The sequence below is a fragment of the Lonchura striata genome, chromosome 27 (genome assembly GCF_046129695.1).
Source record: "Lonchura striata isolate bLonStr1 chromosome 27, bLonStr1.mat, whole genome shotgun sequence".
Lineage (NCBI taxonomy): Eukaryota > Metazoa > Chordata > Aves > Passeriformes > Estrildidae > Lonchura > Lonchura striata.
The window spans coordinates 4768193-4785348 of NC_134629.1; the positions used below are offsets into that span (position 1 = coordinate 4768193).

Below are 17156 nucleotides of genomic sequence, written 5' to 3' on the forward strand. Positions count from 1 at the left end.
AAATGCTGTAGATTCCCAGGCTTCTTCACATTCCCATAATTCCCAGAATTCTGTGACTCTGTGCATGTAACTGGGAAATATTTTGAGTCCTTGCATACAAATCCAGACCTTAAGCTCTGTGAATATACTGGTGTTTGAGACAGAGAAATGATCCATTATGACACAACTTCCACAGCATTTGTTGTTCTACAGATGATGTTCTTCTTTTATTTTTCCTTTGAGTTACTTTTCCGCACCCAAAATTGTGAAATTACCCCCACAAAGTGCAAGTCCGCAAAACATCCCATCACACACAGCTCTATGAGACACAAAACCCCAAACAACACACTGCAAACAAATCACAAAGAGTTCCTTCAAAAATGTTCCTAAACTATAATTAGCACTAAGTTAGGGGAGCACTTCAAACTGTAATGTATTCGAAGGCAACTTGCAAACAGAGCACTTTTAGATTCCTTTTTATTTCCTCAGTAGTTACTATTTGCTGGGCTGGTTTGCATTTTGAGGAGCATTTATTGCTGCCAGGCAAACCAAACCCTTAAGTACTTAAATTACCGTCCTGATCCTATCAAGGCTAGCTTCCCAAAATATATATAAGGGACAGCATCCCCACGTCTCTCCAGTGGGATCCCTGTTCCTATTCTGCACCAGAGCAGCCCCATAACTTTGCTATTCCACCTTCAAATAAGCCACAATGAGCAGGCAGGCACCGACGGTGAGATCTGTCCTGGGACGAAGAGGCTTCAGCTCAGCCTCGGAGATCTGCGGTCGCAGCTACGCCGCATCCGCCAGCCAGCCTGTGCGGTGCGGCGCCTACAGCAGCAGGAGCGTTTGTAACCTGGGCGGGAGCAGGAGGATCTCCTATGTCAACGGGGGCTGCTCCACCAGCTGCTTTGGGGAGATGGGATTCGGAGGCATGGGCTATGGGAACGCTGGAGGAGGAAGGATTGGCCTGTGTGGCCCCCGGGGATACAGCATCGTGCGGGGGTACCCTGAGCGCAAGGCTGACGGCATCCAAGGGATCTGCATCGACGAGCGGCTGCTGAAGCCCCTCTGCGTCGGGGTGGACCCGCTGGAACACGAGATACGCTGCCAGGAGAAGGAGCAGATCAAGACCCTCAACACGCAGTTTGCCTGTTTCATTGACAAGGTGAGTCCAGACCTGCTCCAGAATTGCTCTTCCTCAGGGAAAACAAAACCTGACCAAACCCATTTGTGCCACCTCCTCCAAAGCCCCAGTCCAGCTCTGCCATGAATCGCTGAGCTGGGTCCACACAGGGCTCCAACTTTCCACTGAGAATTTTAAGATAATTCTAAGAATTTTTGATAACTAATAATAATTTTAAGAGCACATTGGTCCAGACTGAGATTTTTTCTAATGGGGCTCATTTCAGCCCTGTCCCTGTTCTGGCATTCCATGGCTTTTGAATTATGGCCATGGTTGCACTGGACTTTATCGCACTTGTTTCCTCTTGGACAGTCTCAGTCCAAATTTGATTTCTTTCTGCAGCTTAGGTTGAAGTTACAGCCCTGACAGGTTCATCTTTCTGTGAATATAATGTGTTAAATAATTCCAATGATTCCCTCCTCTGTTTGACTTTAAATACAGCGACAGTTCCAAAATCTTTCCTGAAGACAAAGCTGGTTAATCTTGATCCAGATATATGAAGGTTGGAGATGAAATCTGATCTGTCACCCAAGGATCCCTTTGTAGAATAAACAGAGACAAAGCAGTTGCACTATCTGGGAACTTGATTTTATCCTAAAATACATCAGAGGCACCATTTGCAGTTTTGTTCCTAATACTTGTTAAGAAATGCAGATTCAGACACCAGGCTCCTAGATTTCTAAATTATGTAGACATGGGACTCTTTGATTTCTAAATAATGTAGACATGACATTTAGATTTCTAAATAATTTACATGTCTGAATTCTAGATATTGAAATAATTCAGACTCGTGGCATAAAGACTTCTTAATAAGGGCAGATAACTTTCAGGTCATGGTGCTGTATTTTCTCTCACTTCCTGAAAATCCCATTACTGCACCTGTGGTTAAGCACAGAGAGTTAAACAGGTGTTGAGTCCCTGCCTTCACCTCTTTACTTGAAGAATTGCTATCTTTTGCCTTCAGGTCCGATTCCTGGAACAGCAGAACAAAGTGCTGGAGACCAAGTGGGGCCTCCTGCAGCAATATGTGCTGCCAAAAAAGGGGAAAAACCTGGAACTGTACTTCGAGAATTACATCTGTGACCTGCGGAAGCGCCTGGACTGTTTGCTGTGTGAAAAGCAGAAATTGGGCAGTGAAGAATGTGCCACAAGCCAGCTGGTGGAGGAGTTCAAGTGCAAGTAAGGACCTTCTGGGCTCCTCTAACTGGTGGCATTTTGCTTTTCTGGTTCATCTCGGGCAACTTCTCCTAGACTTGTGGCATGTCCCCTCTGGGAGTGCCACATTCTTCTGTCTCACTGGCAAGCTCTTTGCATTGGTAATAATGTTGCTCATGAAGAATCTGATCTTGGGATGATTTAATGCTGGGCTCCAGACATTGATTTAGCAGTGCCCGGTGGCAGTCCCAGCAAGAAAGAGTTGTCATTTTTACCTGGTGGTAATTGTCGTTTATGCCTGAAGTTATTATCATTTGTACCTGATGGTTGATGTCTGAGTGTCTGAGCATTTTTCGTTCCTCAGCCCTTTTTTCCTCATTTCCCAACAGGTATGAAGAGGAAATCAACAGGCGCACAACTGTGGAGAATGAATTTGTGGCACTCAAAAAGGTGAGAAGTTCAAACATGAATCATTATACCTGTAGTAGGTTTTTTTGGGTCAAAACTTGGCTGAAATATTTAATTATTAACAAAAACCCAGAAAAGCGTTATGACGAGTTGGAGGGAGACTTAGAAAGAGGCACAGGGTTGGGAAAAGAGCCAAGTACAAAGCAAAAATAATGTCTCCTCAAAGTTTCCATCATCAGCACTACAGCACCAGTTTTTTTGCCTCAAAAACATTTCTGACATGTGGGAGGGGGACAGAGAAGGACAGGTCACACCAGAACACCAGGTTATTTCTGTCTGTCTCTCCACATCCTTTATTCTTGGACATCAGAAAAGCAGGAATCATTTGAAGAATATTAAAAAATTGTGTTTAAATACTCATTAGTCAGTTGTGGGTTTGTAGCTGCATCCTAAATGATAAATCAACTAATTCCTGTAAGTCATGTTGGAATGGTTTCGTTTTCCTTCAGGAGGCACCAGGATATCCTGACTCACCCTCTCACACCTTTTTTTTCTCTTGAAATCTTGTTGAGACACATTTCTGTCTTGTTGTTGCCTCGGTGCATTTCTTCAACATTTGCAGCCAGGTTTGGGTTGGAATGTGTGTGTCTCTCCTCTTGCAGGATGCAGATTGCATCTTCTTGAACAAGGAAGAGCTGGAGGTGAAGGTGGATCTGTTAAGGAGGCAGCTGGAGCTTCTGAAATGTGTGTTTGAGGAGGTGAGTTCCTCTGGTACATCCTGGAACTTCGGTGGTCCTGTCTAATCCTTCAGGTGCTCCAAATTTCTACTTGAAACTCCTCTGGGATGTGTCTCATACAAAGCCCTGAATAACTACAAGCATTGGAAGTACAAGGTTGATATAAAATTAACATGATTATGCTAGAGATAGGGTGGTTCCCCCTTCCTTCATGCAGCTCCAGGTAGGAATTGGTTGTGTCCTAACTCTACCCCAGAGAAAAGATGAGTCCATCTCGTTCCTCTGGATTGCAGCTGCCTGATTAGAGCTGAAGCAACTCCCAGCTCAGTCCTGTCATTAAATCACTCAGGCAGCAGGAGATGAGAGGATACCAAGGGCTAAGTCACTCCAATTCCTTGCCCTTGATGTGGACAGAATTGCTGCAGGTCAGCACGTAGGTCAGCAGTCACAGGTGGCAACTCATCCTGCTGCAGGATTTTTGGCTAAGCCATCCTGAGGGACATTTCTTGACTTCTTCTATCCCTCAGCCACTCTGTGTCCCAGTCCTTCCCTCCCTGCAGAGCCTGAGAGGTGAAAAGAGCTGACAAAGCCCTTCCCACCCCACAGGAAAGGGCCCAGGTTGATCGCCAGCTCTGCGACACCTCAGTCATTGTCAAGATGGACAACAACCGAGACCTGGACATGGAAAGCATCATCAAGAACGTCGAGTGCTGGTACCAGGAGATCGCCCAGAAAAGCAAAGAAGAAGTCGATGCTTTCTACCAGACCAGGGTGAGTAAGAGGCCATCTGGATCTGTGCCTGGCAATGTCACAGGCCAGAAGTGATGATTGTCCTATTTCTTGGTTCCAGTTTCAGGAGCTGCAGGATAAGAGAGGGAAATACTGCCATGACCTGCAGAGCAACAAGTGTGAGATTTCAGAGCTGACCCGGATGATCCAGAAGCTGCAGTGTGAGCTGGAGAGCGTCAAGAAACAGGTAGGAGACATTTCCAGAGAAGTAGGACAGCTCGGACACAAGGCAAGGTGATACACTGATCTTTAGAAAACTTGACATCTTCTCTAGGCCCTGGCTGGAAAGTGAAAAGTGGGTGGAGAGGGATGGGAGACTGGTGGGTTTTCCCTGTTTGCAATTGGAAGAGTGGATTTATCCAAACCCAGAGTGTCCAAAAACTAAGATAAGTTTTGCAGACACCTACATTGTTTCCTCCCCTGACAGGTCTCCTGCCTGCAAACCTCCATTTGTGATGTTGAGCAGCGTGGAGATTGTGCCCTCAAAGATGCTCGAGAAAAGCACATTGAGCTGCAGAATGCTCTGCAGAAGGCCAAGGACGAGCTGGCCTGCATGCTGCGGGACTATCAGGAGCTGCTCAATGTCAAGCTGGCCCTGGACATTGAGATTGCCACCTACAAGACTCTTCTGGAGGGTGAAGAGAGCAGGTTGGTGACACATTTCCCTCCTGTGTATCTGAGGCTCCCAAGTGAATTCTACAGCTCCAAGATCTCCCCAGGCTCATAGAAACTGGACCTGGAGAGGTGCCTGGAGGCCATGAAGGCCACATGGGTGCCAGCAAAAACAGTTTCTGTCCTAGGGATAGTGAGGCGTGCTGCAACAAAAAACGAAGTGGTCTGGATTGTGGCTGGAAGTTGTGAGTAACGTGTGTTTCTCTTTTCTCCCACAGGATATGTGTGGGGAACCCTGTGAGCGTGTGTAAGTAACTGCACCTTTTCAGCAATGAAGATTTCTTGTTTTAGGACAGATACCTTTGGGAGCAGCATTATTTGTCTGCCCAGGTCCCTCTGCCTTCCTTTTCCAGTTCTGGAAAGTTTAGCCCCAGAAATCTCAAATACCTTTGAATTAAAAAAAGCCCAGCTTTTGGAGTGAGGGGAGAAGGTCAAACTCAAGACCCTTTTCTACCCTTGGAGGCAACAGGGAGATGTCCTGGGGACCATGGGATACGTACTGAACCTGTGAGGCTCCAGTAACATGGGAAGGGGGAGGACCCACGAGGGGATGTGTTGGGACACAGGGGAGGAGTAGGAAGGAGCAGGGGCTCAGACACATTGGATGAATCTGAGGAAATCAGGTTTGGTTGGTTCTGTCACTCACAAAACAGAGTGCCTTGTGAAAGTCATCATTTTCCTCCCTAACTGCTGACCCCCATGGGCTCTGTTGCAGCTGTGGTCAGCAGTGGCTACAACATCCCTGATGACTGCGGGATGATGGCCAATGGGGCTGTGTGTGGCTACGGCTCCCTGGGCAGGCGGGCCGGGCGACACAGCTCCCAGACCGGCGGATTCAGCTCCCGGAGCGCTGGGATCCACCCCAAGAGAGTCCTTAGCTCCGTGGCCAAGCAGTGCATCCCAGAGGTTTTTTGCCAGGCTGGAGGGGTCAGTTGCAAAGCCGGAGGCTTCAGCTCCCGCAGCGGGGGATACCCAGCCCGCACCGTGGTCAGCGCTGGAAGCGGGGGCCTGAATGCCAGGATGGGGCCCTGCCAGGCTGGACAAGTGCTCAGCTTTGGGAACCAGGGCTGCGTCATCCGGCAGCTGGCAGGGCCCCCTGTCGTCGTGTCCAGCAGCCCTGAGGTTGTGGGGTGCAACAATGGTGTGGTGGGGAATTTTGGGGTTGTCAGAGACCCCTGTGTGGTCCCATAGGACAGCGGTGCTCAGACGCACCAGCCCCGTGCCGACACAATGCAGGGTGAGTCCTCTGCCCATTAGTAGCAACACTTATCACCAAACCCATTCCCACATTTATTAGCCCCAGATCTATCCCCCTGAGCTGTGTTTTCAGAATCCCCAAGCCTAAAGACCCCTCTAGAATCTTCTCCTGCAGGTGCTCAGCACAGTGTGATTTCTGAATCCTAACTTTAGGTTATCACAGCTTTAAGGGTTTGTTTGTTGCGCTGCTTCCCTGTCTTTTCCCATAACAAGTAGATTAATTAACAATATTCTCTGCTCCAAGAGCCTTCTTTTTTCTTCCAGCTCCTCCCAAAGCATTTCAGAAAAGAGAGTGAGGATTTAACTGCTTAACTTTCCCAGGAGATGCTGCAAAGAGCAGACTGTGTCTATTTTTATCCTGTCTTTTTTTGGTCCAAGAATATCCTGCACTGCATATTTATGCTTAAATATGAAACAAGGCAATTTTCAAAGCACCAGCTGCTTACTTCACAGCCATCAGCTTTTTTTGTGTGTGTGGAATTGGCTCGTGGATGAACACATAGTACTTTTGTTTGCTTCTGCATGTTGGGGTGGCTGGCTCAAGGCATGCTGATTTTTAGAAGAAATCACCCTCTTTCCTGTTCCATCCCCCCCGAAATGCCAAGGGAAGTTATTGATGCATAAATTGTCCATGTTAACACCTTGTATGAATGGAGGTGTTCCCACTGACTGCTCAAACTTCCCAGCTTCTCACTGTGTCCTCAATAAACTGCTTTGAAAGGACATCTTTTGTCTCTCTATTTTTCCATAGATGGTATTTAAAGAAACTACAAAATAGGTGAAAAAATACTCCAGGGAGAATAAGAACCAAAGAGACTTTTGGATTCTCTGTGGGCAGTCTGGGACATGATGGGGCTCAGGTGTCACTGGGGTTACAGTGTTTTATTTATCTGCTCATACCATATCACATAAGACATTTTATAGACCAATTAACAATTAATGTCAAAGATTTCTAGAAACCTCCAAAATAATCCTAAGCAATACATTGATAGTGTTTTCCAGCCTGTTGCAACCTTCAAACAATGTATTTGTTTGATCATTTCAAGTCAGAGCAGTTGAATGAAGATGAATTCAGCACTGCCCTTCTAGGCTCATAGGTCTGGTGATCAGGGTTGTGGGACCAGAGACATGTTTCAGACACAAAAACTTGGTTTTAGTGGCTTTGGTGATGACAAAGTGTTATTTGAACTGTGTAACTTAAAGGCACTGAGATCTCTTGGCCATTATGAGGTGGGATTAACTTTGCCCCATGTTTTGGAGTCTCCCATGTTGAGCTCATCAGGGTTGCTGGGGGTTCATTTCATGGAAAAAACAACATTTCCACAGGGTGATTCATCTGGCCAAACACAGGTGCATAATTTAGCATAAAATGCAACAAGCTTGAGGCCGTCTGCACCAATGGGATCCATCCTGGCTCTGGAGGCAGCCCCGGGCAGGGGGATTAACCCAAACATGGGTGTCCCATGCCTGGCGCCTGCAAGTTCCCAGGAATCCTCCCTGCCTCTCCCCGCCGGACTTGCAGACGTTATTATCACAGGGAATTTCTTCCTGTCTCCAGTCCAGGAAGAATTACAGGCCACGCAGCCCCAGTAATCTCTTCACTCTCACAGGGCAACATTCTAATTGCAACCTGAAAAAAGGGGACAATTAAAGGGTGAGGTGGGGAAGGAGATCAGCACCTTTGGTGAACAGCAGGGGATGTAATTTCTGTGTTGAGAGTGGAAAATGCTTCATCCAGCTTTGACCAGCTGCGTGTCAGACCCTGGTAGAGTGAGGTGGACGCTTGTACTCCACCTGTGCCCTCTCTCCGAGGAATCCCAGATCAGAAGTTTCATTTTTAATTGGCTCCAGGTAGATCGGATGGAGCCCACCTCAGTGGGAAATTATTCATCTGAGCTTGCTTCATTCACCACTTGCGAGTGTAATTTGGAAACAGGAGTCTCTCACATCAGTCAGCTTCCATTAATTGTGTGAACATCATGGATTTGTCGTGTGGTGTCTGGATGTCACTGAGCCTTGGTCATGTGTTCAGGAAACTCTGCAGCTCCAAATCTGGGCCTTGTGTCTGTGAGGAGGCCTGGCCATCCCTTCCCAATTCATACCTGGCATTATTCGTCTTGGCTTTGTGCTGAGGTCCCTTTCTGTTGGGTTTTGCTAAAAAGATGGTTTGTTGAGGAAGAGGAGGAGGAGGAAGCCCTGCTTTGGAGCTGGCGTTTGGTCCTCACCTGGTTGACCTGACCCATTGTTCTTCCCCTACCTTCTCTGCTTTATGCTCTGGACAAACAGGAGCTGGCTTTGCAAGGCATTCCCAGCTTAGAGGGGCAGGGGTCTTGCAAGCCCCAGTATTTTCAGAGCTTTCCCCCCGACCATTAAAGTCAGACACCGAGGCAGCCCCAGGTGAGAGAGGACTCGAGCCTGTGGGCCTTGAGCTGAGCTCAGACAGAAGCCTGAAATATTCGGAGCATTACCAAGGGTGACTCTTCCCATTCCTGACTGAGGAAGTGGGAGGTGACTGCCTAATTTCAGAGGAATAATTAACTTTTACTAGCCTGAATAATGGAGAGAAGAAAGGGAGATGATCCTGCCTCACCCAAAACAAGGGCAGCTCCTTTCCTCCTCCTCCTCCTCCTCCTGGAGTCAACTCCCAGATATTCTGAGCTATATTAGCAGACCAAAGAGGGAAATGAAGGCTGCATTTATTTTTCTCTCTCTGGCTACAGCTCTTAAAAATTTTATCTCAGGAGCAAAGGAAAAAGGTTCACCTCAAATGGTTTTCAAACCATTCATTAAAGCTGTAAAATAAGCTCAAAATTCTCTCCTGGCAAGGCATTGCTACCTGCCTTCCCAATATTTATTTTGTGTTTTAATCTTGGGGATTGTTTTGACTTTATTATTTTTATTTCCTTTTTAGTCTTAAGGAGTATTTTGACTATTTATCTCTTTCTTTTCAATAGAAACAAGTTCAAACACTCATTATAACTTGGGGAACTGGAATTTCTGTCAATTAAAAATAATCAAAGAAAACATGTTGATACTGGAGCAACGTCTCCATGAAGTTTTTCTAGCAAGAAAAAAAACTAGAATACCATTCCAGGAATTTTATTCTATTTAATGTCTTGGGTTTGGTTGACTAATTTAATAAAATTAACGTCATCCCAACCAAACTCAGGACACCAAACCAAAGCCTACCATAGCTGAGGAGATGAAGAAGAGAATGGGAAGAAGCAAAGCCATCCAGGCTGAGGGCACAGTCCAGGTCCCTTTCATCATCCAGGGGACACATGGATCAGTCAGAGGGTTCCTCCTCCAAAAAACCAAACCTGTGCTGCCAGAAGAGCAGCATGAGGAGAGGGAAGGCTCTCCTCCTGCATCAGGCCCCTCCCCACCCTTCCTAAAAGCATCTTCCAGTTCAATTATCCTGAGCAGGGTGGGACAATTCTGCCATAAATTTGTCTTTAAAACAGGAGAGATTCACAGCACCAACCCACCCAACCTGAGCTTAATTTATAGACAGAAAAGTGAGGGTTGGGCCTGGCACAGGTTGCTGAGAGAAGCTGTGGCTGCCCCATCCCTGGAAGTTCCAAGGCCAGTTTGGACAAGTCTTGGAGCAACCTGCAATGGGATGGGCTTTAAGATCCTTCAGTGGGATTCTTCTTCTCCTGCATCATCTCTCTGCACTGATTGCACCAGGACCGGAATATAGGAAGAGGAGGAAGAGGTGGGACTCTGACAGGAACAGAAAGAAAGTAATCTCCCAGAAAACCATCTCCCAGAAAACCATCTCCCAGAAAATCATCTCTCAGAAGTGCTGGCCACAGCGTGTCCCTGCAGCACAAGGCAGGAACAGCAGCACAACTGCAGCCACAGCGGGAAGAACACCCATCCCAGTAAATAGTTGAGCTGGTAATTAACCCTGGCAGAATGAATGGAACAAGGAAATGGTCTCTGAGCCAATGCTGTCATTTAAGCTTTTCCACTTGCTAATTTTTCCCTGTGTGTAAGAGTTACCAAAATGTTTTTTTACGTCAAAAGCTGACACCAACCATCACAAGCCAAACAAAACCAGGCAAGCTCAAGAGACATTTCTTCCATCCAGCCTAGATAAGGAATCCAAGATAAGGAACATTTTCTTAACTGTTCCACACTCCCTGGCCTCTTTGCCCCTTCCTTCTCTCCTGACCTGGAATAAGATAAAGATGCTGAACCTCTGCACTTTAGCACTGAATGAGGAGTTTTTCAAACCTTTTAGCTTAGGAGCAGCAGAAAAGGGAAAACCAAACTCATCCAGCCTTTGAATCAATGGCAACATCAAAAACTGGATCAGATTTGCAGGAACAAGAACCCTCTTCGGCCTCTGTGGAGATGATGGTGGTGGAGCACATCAGGAGAGGGACACGATGGGAGGATGTTTGTGCCTTAGGCTTAGCTTTAACAATCTCAGAATCTGGGGAGTGCAGAGATTTGGTGTTCTGGCAGCAGAGAAGTTGGAGGATGAATCCTGGTGATCATGGTGATCATCATGTTGCCTCCAATCTACAAAAAAATCAAATAGCTGGAGCACGAGCAGAGTTCTGGGGATGAATCACCTGGGACTGTGAGAGAGATATAGAAATCTCAGGAGCAAATCTGCCTCCTTTGCTGACAATGTAGGAATGGGATTTTTACTTTTCTCCATGGTGGATTCCTTACAGAGTCAAACTGGGAAGTCCCCAGTGATTTGGTTTGGAATATCTCACTTTAAACCAAATCAACTTGTGCTATTTCAGCTTTTGATTTTAGGTGTTAAAAAAAAGGTTTAAATGTCTTAGAAGTTGTTCTGGTAGGACAGAAAGTGACTGGTGAGTTCCCATCCCTGGAGGTGTCCAAGGAATGACTGGACATGGCATTCATCGCTCTGGTGTGGGTGACAAGGTGGGGATCAGTCACAGGCTGGACTCAGTGATGCTGGAAGGCTTTTCCAGCCTCAGTGATTCTGAGATTCTGTGAAGTGGATGCAGATTTTTCCCAGAGAATGATTATCAGGAATAATCTGGGCTCCTTTGGTTTTGGCTATTCAATTATCAGTCTGTTTCCATCTCCTGGGAAGTCCAGTGGTTTTGTTTCCCCTTTCTGACCCCAAATGAGATGTCTCTTCTCCTGAGACATTGCTTTCTCTTAATTACCAAACACAAAATTTACTACACCCATTACTCTATTGTTGCTAGTTCCAGCACACAAAGGTGGAGCCAAATGAGGGACTCATAACTGCACTGATGGGAAATCCAAGATTGGGTTTTCAGCCCTGCAGCCCTGGGGAGGTGGGAACAAACAAGATCCAAAGAACCTGAAATAGAACAGATTGTGGATAGATAGGTGTCATGGTTTGACGTGGAAGTGAATTTTCTCAGGAAGCTGGGGTCAAACCAATCAGCAGTCGGGTTTGGACATTGGCACTTGGAGTGACCACTGAAGGCTGGACACGCCTCTGAGAACACAGGGTTAACAGCAGAGAACGCCCGGGGAACTGGCTCTCTTTGATTCCAGTGAGTGGGAAGTGCAGGCTCTCCCCTGCCCAGCCACGGGCTGGGTGCCAGAGGGGAGACGTGCAGCCTGGGGAGGTAGGCCAGGGCTGAAGGGACTGGAACCGGCTTGGCCCCTGTGGACAGAAGGGTGGAGAAAATCTGAGATGTCTTTGTTCCCCCACAGAGGGAGAGAGACACACAGACTGTGCTGGCAGTACAGAGGAGAAAGTGAAGTGGGGCGGGGGGAAGGTGCTAGAGAGTTGGAGTCCTGGGAGTCAACTCTTTTAACCTTTTAACCCTTTCCTGGGAAAAAGAAAGCTTTGCATAACACTACTCCTCCTCGATTTGAAAAAGAGACAGTCTGGGACTTGAGATGTTGAAAGAAGAAATTCTAGGCGGGAGGAGATGATGGAGTGGTCTTGGCTGGACTTTTCCTGTTAGCCACAGACTGAACCAATGTCTCCTGCAACAAAGACTGCATTTTTAGGGGGATGCAATGACTTGAGCCAAGTGAGTGCAGGAATGGAGTGAACAGAGAAGAGTTGAGGAGGGTGTGGTGATGCCCTCTGTCTTCAGAGAAGAAGATCTCTCTCCTCAAGACCCTTGACCCCAGGGGAGGAGAAGATGGGGGGGACTGTTGTCCCGAAAATGAGAAACTATTGTTCTTTTGGTCCTTGGCGAAGCATCCTTCAAGGAGACCTATGAGCAATCTCTGTCCATGCACGGTGGTGAGAGAACTGTGACATAGAGAGGAGAGATTTTCTCCGGGCAGTGCCATGTGTGACACGGAAACACAAGAGGTTGCAATTGTGTTTCCTGGGGGGTCTATGGTGCAAGAGATACTCCTGTCTCCCTTGATGGACTGAGTATTGATTATCTGAAGGGTGGTAACTTGACTGAGGGTCCAAGTTGTATCTCATTGTGTTTTGTTGAAAAGTGGGTGGGGGGAGGAGGAATGTTTTGGAAAGTTTTCATCCTGAATTCAGTGTGTGTCTTTTATTGTAGTTGAGGGTTAATAAAGTTTTTCCTTTGTTTCTAAGTTTGAGCATGCTCTGCTCTGTTCCTGATCGCATCTCACAGCACTCATTTGGGGAGGGTGTATTTTCATGGGGACACTGGCATTGCGCCAGGGTCAAACCATGACAATAGGTAAGAAATTAGTCCCTATTTAGTTCCTCCTGCCAACACTCATTCCTTGCAGTCAGATGGCTCCACAATCCATGCTTTATTCCAAAGCAAGTTGTTCCCTGTGATGTGGTCAATGTTACTAATGGGGAGGGAGGGGGAAGGTTTGGTCAGAGATCTGAGTTGTGAAGGGGTGGATCAGGGCAGGACAAAGATATTCCAGGCCTATGGTCCAGGCTTAGTGTGTGGGGAGGATTCTCCACCTCCTTGGATAAAGCAAAGTGGGATCATGCAGGGTTTTTTTCTCCGCTGCTTAACAAAGCTTCCCTTTCAGGTGGTTTTAGTGGAAATTCCTTTTTTTTTTTTTTCTTCTGTGCTGAATCACCCCAACCTGGGCTGTAGCTGCATGAGGGAGACTCCCATTAGATAATTAGTTCTGCATTTCCCCAAAAGTGATGCAAATGAGGGGGATTCACTCTGGACAGCAGCTTTGCTACCACCTTTAGGCACAAGGTTTGTGACGCCTCCATTGCTGTGAAAATGGACAATTTCTGGCATACAGGCCCTGTCAGAAATCACAGGGCACAGCCCAGAGCAGGCTTCAAGACTTGGAACAGTAAAGGAAGGAGGAGTCTGCCTCTGAATGTTATTGCACAAGAGCACTTCCAGTTCTGGAGGAGCCCAGATGTTGATCTGGGATAAGGAATTAAACAGGACCTCTGCCAGCTGCTTTGTTTTGTACGACAAAAATAAAATTGGCAATTACTATGTGAATAAAGTAAGGGGAAAGAAGGGAAAGGATAAAAACCTTTCAGATTTTAAGGTTCTTGTTCAGTTTTGATTTCAAAGAATGAGGATTTAGGGTAAAGGAGTGAACTGTACATCCAAGACCTCTGGATTCAGAGTGGTGGCCAACAGCCTGCCCTGTAGGGTTATGTGTGTGAGAGTGATGAGGGTTTGGCTGGGAAGGAGGTGCTAAACCCTGTGGGGTGACAGGCACATATGCCAGACCCAGTAGCAATCTCAGAAGCAACTAGTCCCCTTTATCATGAACTCTTGGAGTGACTTGAAAGGAGTTGCTCAAAGGGGCAGTGATGTTTTGGGGACAGCCCAGGGTGTTTGTCAGCCCTTAATGAAATGAGGCTGAGGAAGCCACAGCTGTCGTGTTCAGTAATTAAAGGGAAAGTAAAGCCTCCTGTCTGTGCTTTGGGAGCAGCCTGGCTGCAGACAGGATAAGGAAGGCTAAGCTGAGCAGTGACAGCATTGCAAAAACGCCCCAGAGGAAAAAAAACATGCAATGATTTCCAGGTGAAGCCGTGGAGGAGCTTGGAATACCAGGGGTGCAATTATTGGGATGTCTTGAACACCAAGCTGGCATCGGATCATTGAGATTTCCACATGCAAACCATTCTGCATAGGGAACAAGAGACACAGGTGCTTCACCCTCCCTGGGATCACACGCAGTGCCCAGCAGGTGGATTTCCCCATGGGATATTAAGGGAGAAAAATCACCCACATAATAACAAGAACAAAGGGAATAACAAGGCCAAACACTGATGTGTGTTTGCTGCTCTGAGAAATTGCCCTGGAGTTCCTTCAGTCAATGTCCCCAGTGTGTCTATCCTGGCAAGCCAAGGGGGAAGAGGGAGCCTGAATCACCTGGGATCATCCAAGTGCTGAGCTGGAAATGAAAATGTGAATTTCTAAGATCCCACTCAGCACAGTTTGCCCAGAAAAGTGTAGGTTTACCTAAAGTGCTTTCTTTGATCCTCCAATGGAGCATGGCCAGAGAGTCCTGTTGGCAGGAAATAGAGATTCATGAAATGGTTTGGGTTGGAAAGAACCTGAAAAATCATCTAATGCCACCCCTGCCATGGACAGGGACACCTTCCACTATGCCAGGGTGCTCCAAGCCCAGTCCAACCTGGCCTTGCACACTTTCAGGGGTGAGGCAGCCACAGCTGCTCTGGGCAACCTGTGCCAGGGCCTCCCCACCCTCACAGGGAAGAATTTTTTCCTGATACCTAATCTCCACTCTCTTTCAGTGGGAAGCCATTCCCCCTTGTCTTGGCACTCCAGGCCCTTACAAATAGTCTCTCTATATGATCCTTGTTGTCTTCTTCGGGCACTGGAAGGCCACAATTAGGTCACCCCAGAGCCTCCTTTTCTTCAGGCTGAACAATGCCAGTTCTCTCAGCCTTTCCTCACAGCAGCTGCTCCATCCCTTTAATCATCTCCATGGCCTCCCCTGGCCTCTCTCCAGCAGCTCCAGGTCCTGCCTGTGCTGGCTCCCAGGGCTGGGGTAGCTCTGCAGGTGGGGTCTCACCTGAGCAGGGCAGAGTGGCAGAACCACCCCCCTTGCCTGCTGCCCATGATGGGGTCTCAGCCCAGGACAGGATTCACAGGAGGATTTTCCATTCCCATTTCTCTGATTCTTGGCTGTCTTTTCCAGTCAGTGCTGGGTTTTCCTGCAGCCTAGGTTCCCAAGCCTGGTGGCAACAGATGGGGCCCAGCTGGATTTCAAAGCTAGTATGGGCACATCTCTAGCCATGAAAGGAAGAGTTTCCCAAAACAGGAGATGTAGGTTCAGCAGTGACAGAATCCCCATCAGAAGCAATGAAATCAAAATGTGACTTTGCACCTCCAAAGGAAGCTGTGGCTGTCCCTTCCCTGGAAGTGTCCAAGATCAGGCTCGGTGAGGCTTGGATAACCTGGGACAGTGGAATGTGTCCCTGCCCATGGCAGGAGGCAGAACGAGATGAGCTTTAAGGTCCCTTCTAGCCAAACCATCCCATGATTCTATGATTCCATGACCTTGCTCAGTGTGGGGAAGGATCATCACTCCAGAGGTGCCGTGACTGTTGCTTTGCTGCATCTCCAGGAACGTGTGGTTTTGTGGCAATTCACGGTGTTAATCTCTGGAAATGGAGGTTCCAACCCTGCAGGCTTTGCTGAGCCAGGGAAATAAAGAGTGAGGAGTCCAATGTTCCATCTGGCTGCTCCAGGGCACTGGGGCTTTAGGGAATGTTGGAGCAGATGTCCCTGAGTATTAGGGCTGCGATGGAGGTATTTGCCAACTCCTCCAGGACAAATCCTACCTTTATCTCCACTTATTTCAGTGGAGAAACCATCACACATGGCACACCCACTGAGCTGCCACCGCTGGGGTGGCACACTGAGGTTTTCTGCATGTTGGTGACAAAATGAATCACAAAAGTGACTCCAACCATTCATTAAAGTAATAGGTACATCCTCCAGAAGCTCAGCTTTCTGTCATCTCCTTAATCTGAGTGTCCATCTGGGAAGTTTAATGAATAGGTGCTCACCGCACCATTGTTATTTCTCCTGCTTTGAATTTGTTCCTTTATTTTGCTGAGGCAGCTGTGGAAGATAAGAACTTCTGCTCTGGGATCACCCTCCATGGGTCCTGTGACTCCTGTCTCCAGGTTCTCCTGCAATGGCAGCTTTAGAAAACAATCTTTTCCTTGATGATCCCAAGCTCTCTCATTGGCTATTCACAGTCTCTCTCTTCAACTTGGTGCCTGGTTTTTAGGCATTTGAATTTAGGTAAAGGACTCCCACGCTGGAAGTGTTTTTATTTATTGGTGATCTCACGTGCGGAGTTGTTTTTACATGGCCTGTGAGAGACTTTGTTCTCTAACCAATGCCTAACGGCCATGGCTTTTGCTGACAATTTAGTGCTGCTGAGAGACTCTTGGGATGGTATGTGTTGTAACATCAAAATTCTTGAGACCTTTCATGAACTTACAGGTGTTTGGACACTGGGTGAAAAATGTTATGGTTTCTACATCAAGCCAACACGGGACTCTTATACTATCAATTATTGTCTCCCATGGTTGATTAATGGATCTCTCCTGAATATGATTGACCCAGGGAGCTCTGAGAAATATCTTGGCACATGGATTGATCCCTGGATTGGCTTTGCCGATTCAGGTTTATCGGAGAAACTGGTGGATTGACTCTATTGGATTGGGGATTTGCCTCTTAAACCTCTTCAGAAAGTCGATATACTTAGAACTTACACCATCCAGAGACTGGTATATTTGGCTGACCATACCAAAATCAGTGTTGGGCTCCTAGAATCCCTTGACTTGCTGGTTCAAAAATCTGTCAAGGAGTGGCTTCATCTCCCCCCGAGTATGTGTGATGCCAGCTTGTATTCGAGTTATAAAGACAGTGGTTTAGGTATCAAGTTAGCGGTGTTTATTCCAATATTCAGGTGTGAAGACTGCATAGATTGGCACAGTCTTTGGATGAGGCTATGGTGGGTTCTTTGAAAGGGGAGTATCTGGAATTGTTATTTGAGAAGCTATTGTTTCATTCTGG

General features: G+C 47.1%; 1 protein-coding gene across 1 annotated transcript; it reads left to right on the forward strand.

Moving 5' to 3' along the window:
* The first annotated feature begins 691 nt into the window (after positions 1 to 691).
* Positions 692 to 6117, forward strand: LOC110477814 (keratin, type II cytoskeletal 7). The gene is made up of 9 exons (XM_077788610.1): positions 692 to 1147; positions 2130 to 2344; positions 2710 to 2770; positions 3391 to 3486; positions 4072 to 4236; positions 4316 to 4441; positions 4682 to 4902; positions 5145 to 5173; positions 5642 to 6117. Exons 1-9 carry the CDS (start codon positions 692 to 694, stop codon positions 6115 to 6117), a joined length of 1845 nt encoding a protein of 614 aa, XP_077644736.1.
* Positions 6118 to 17156: the final 11039 nt, after the last annotated feature.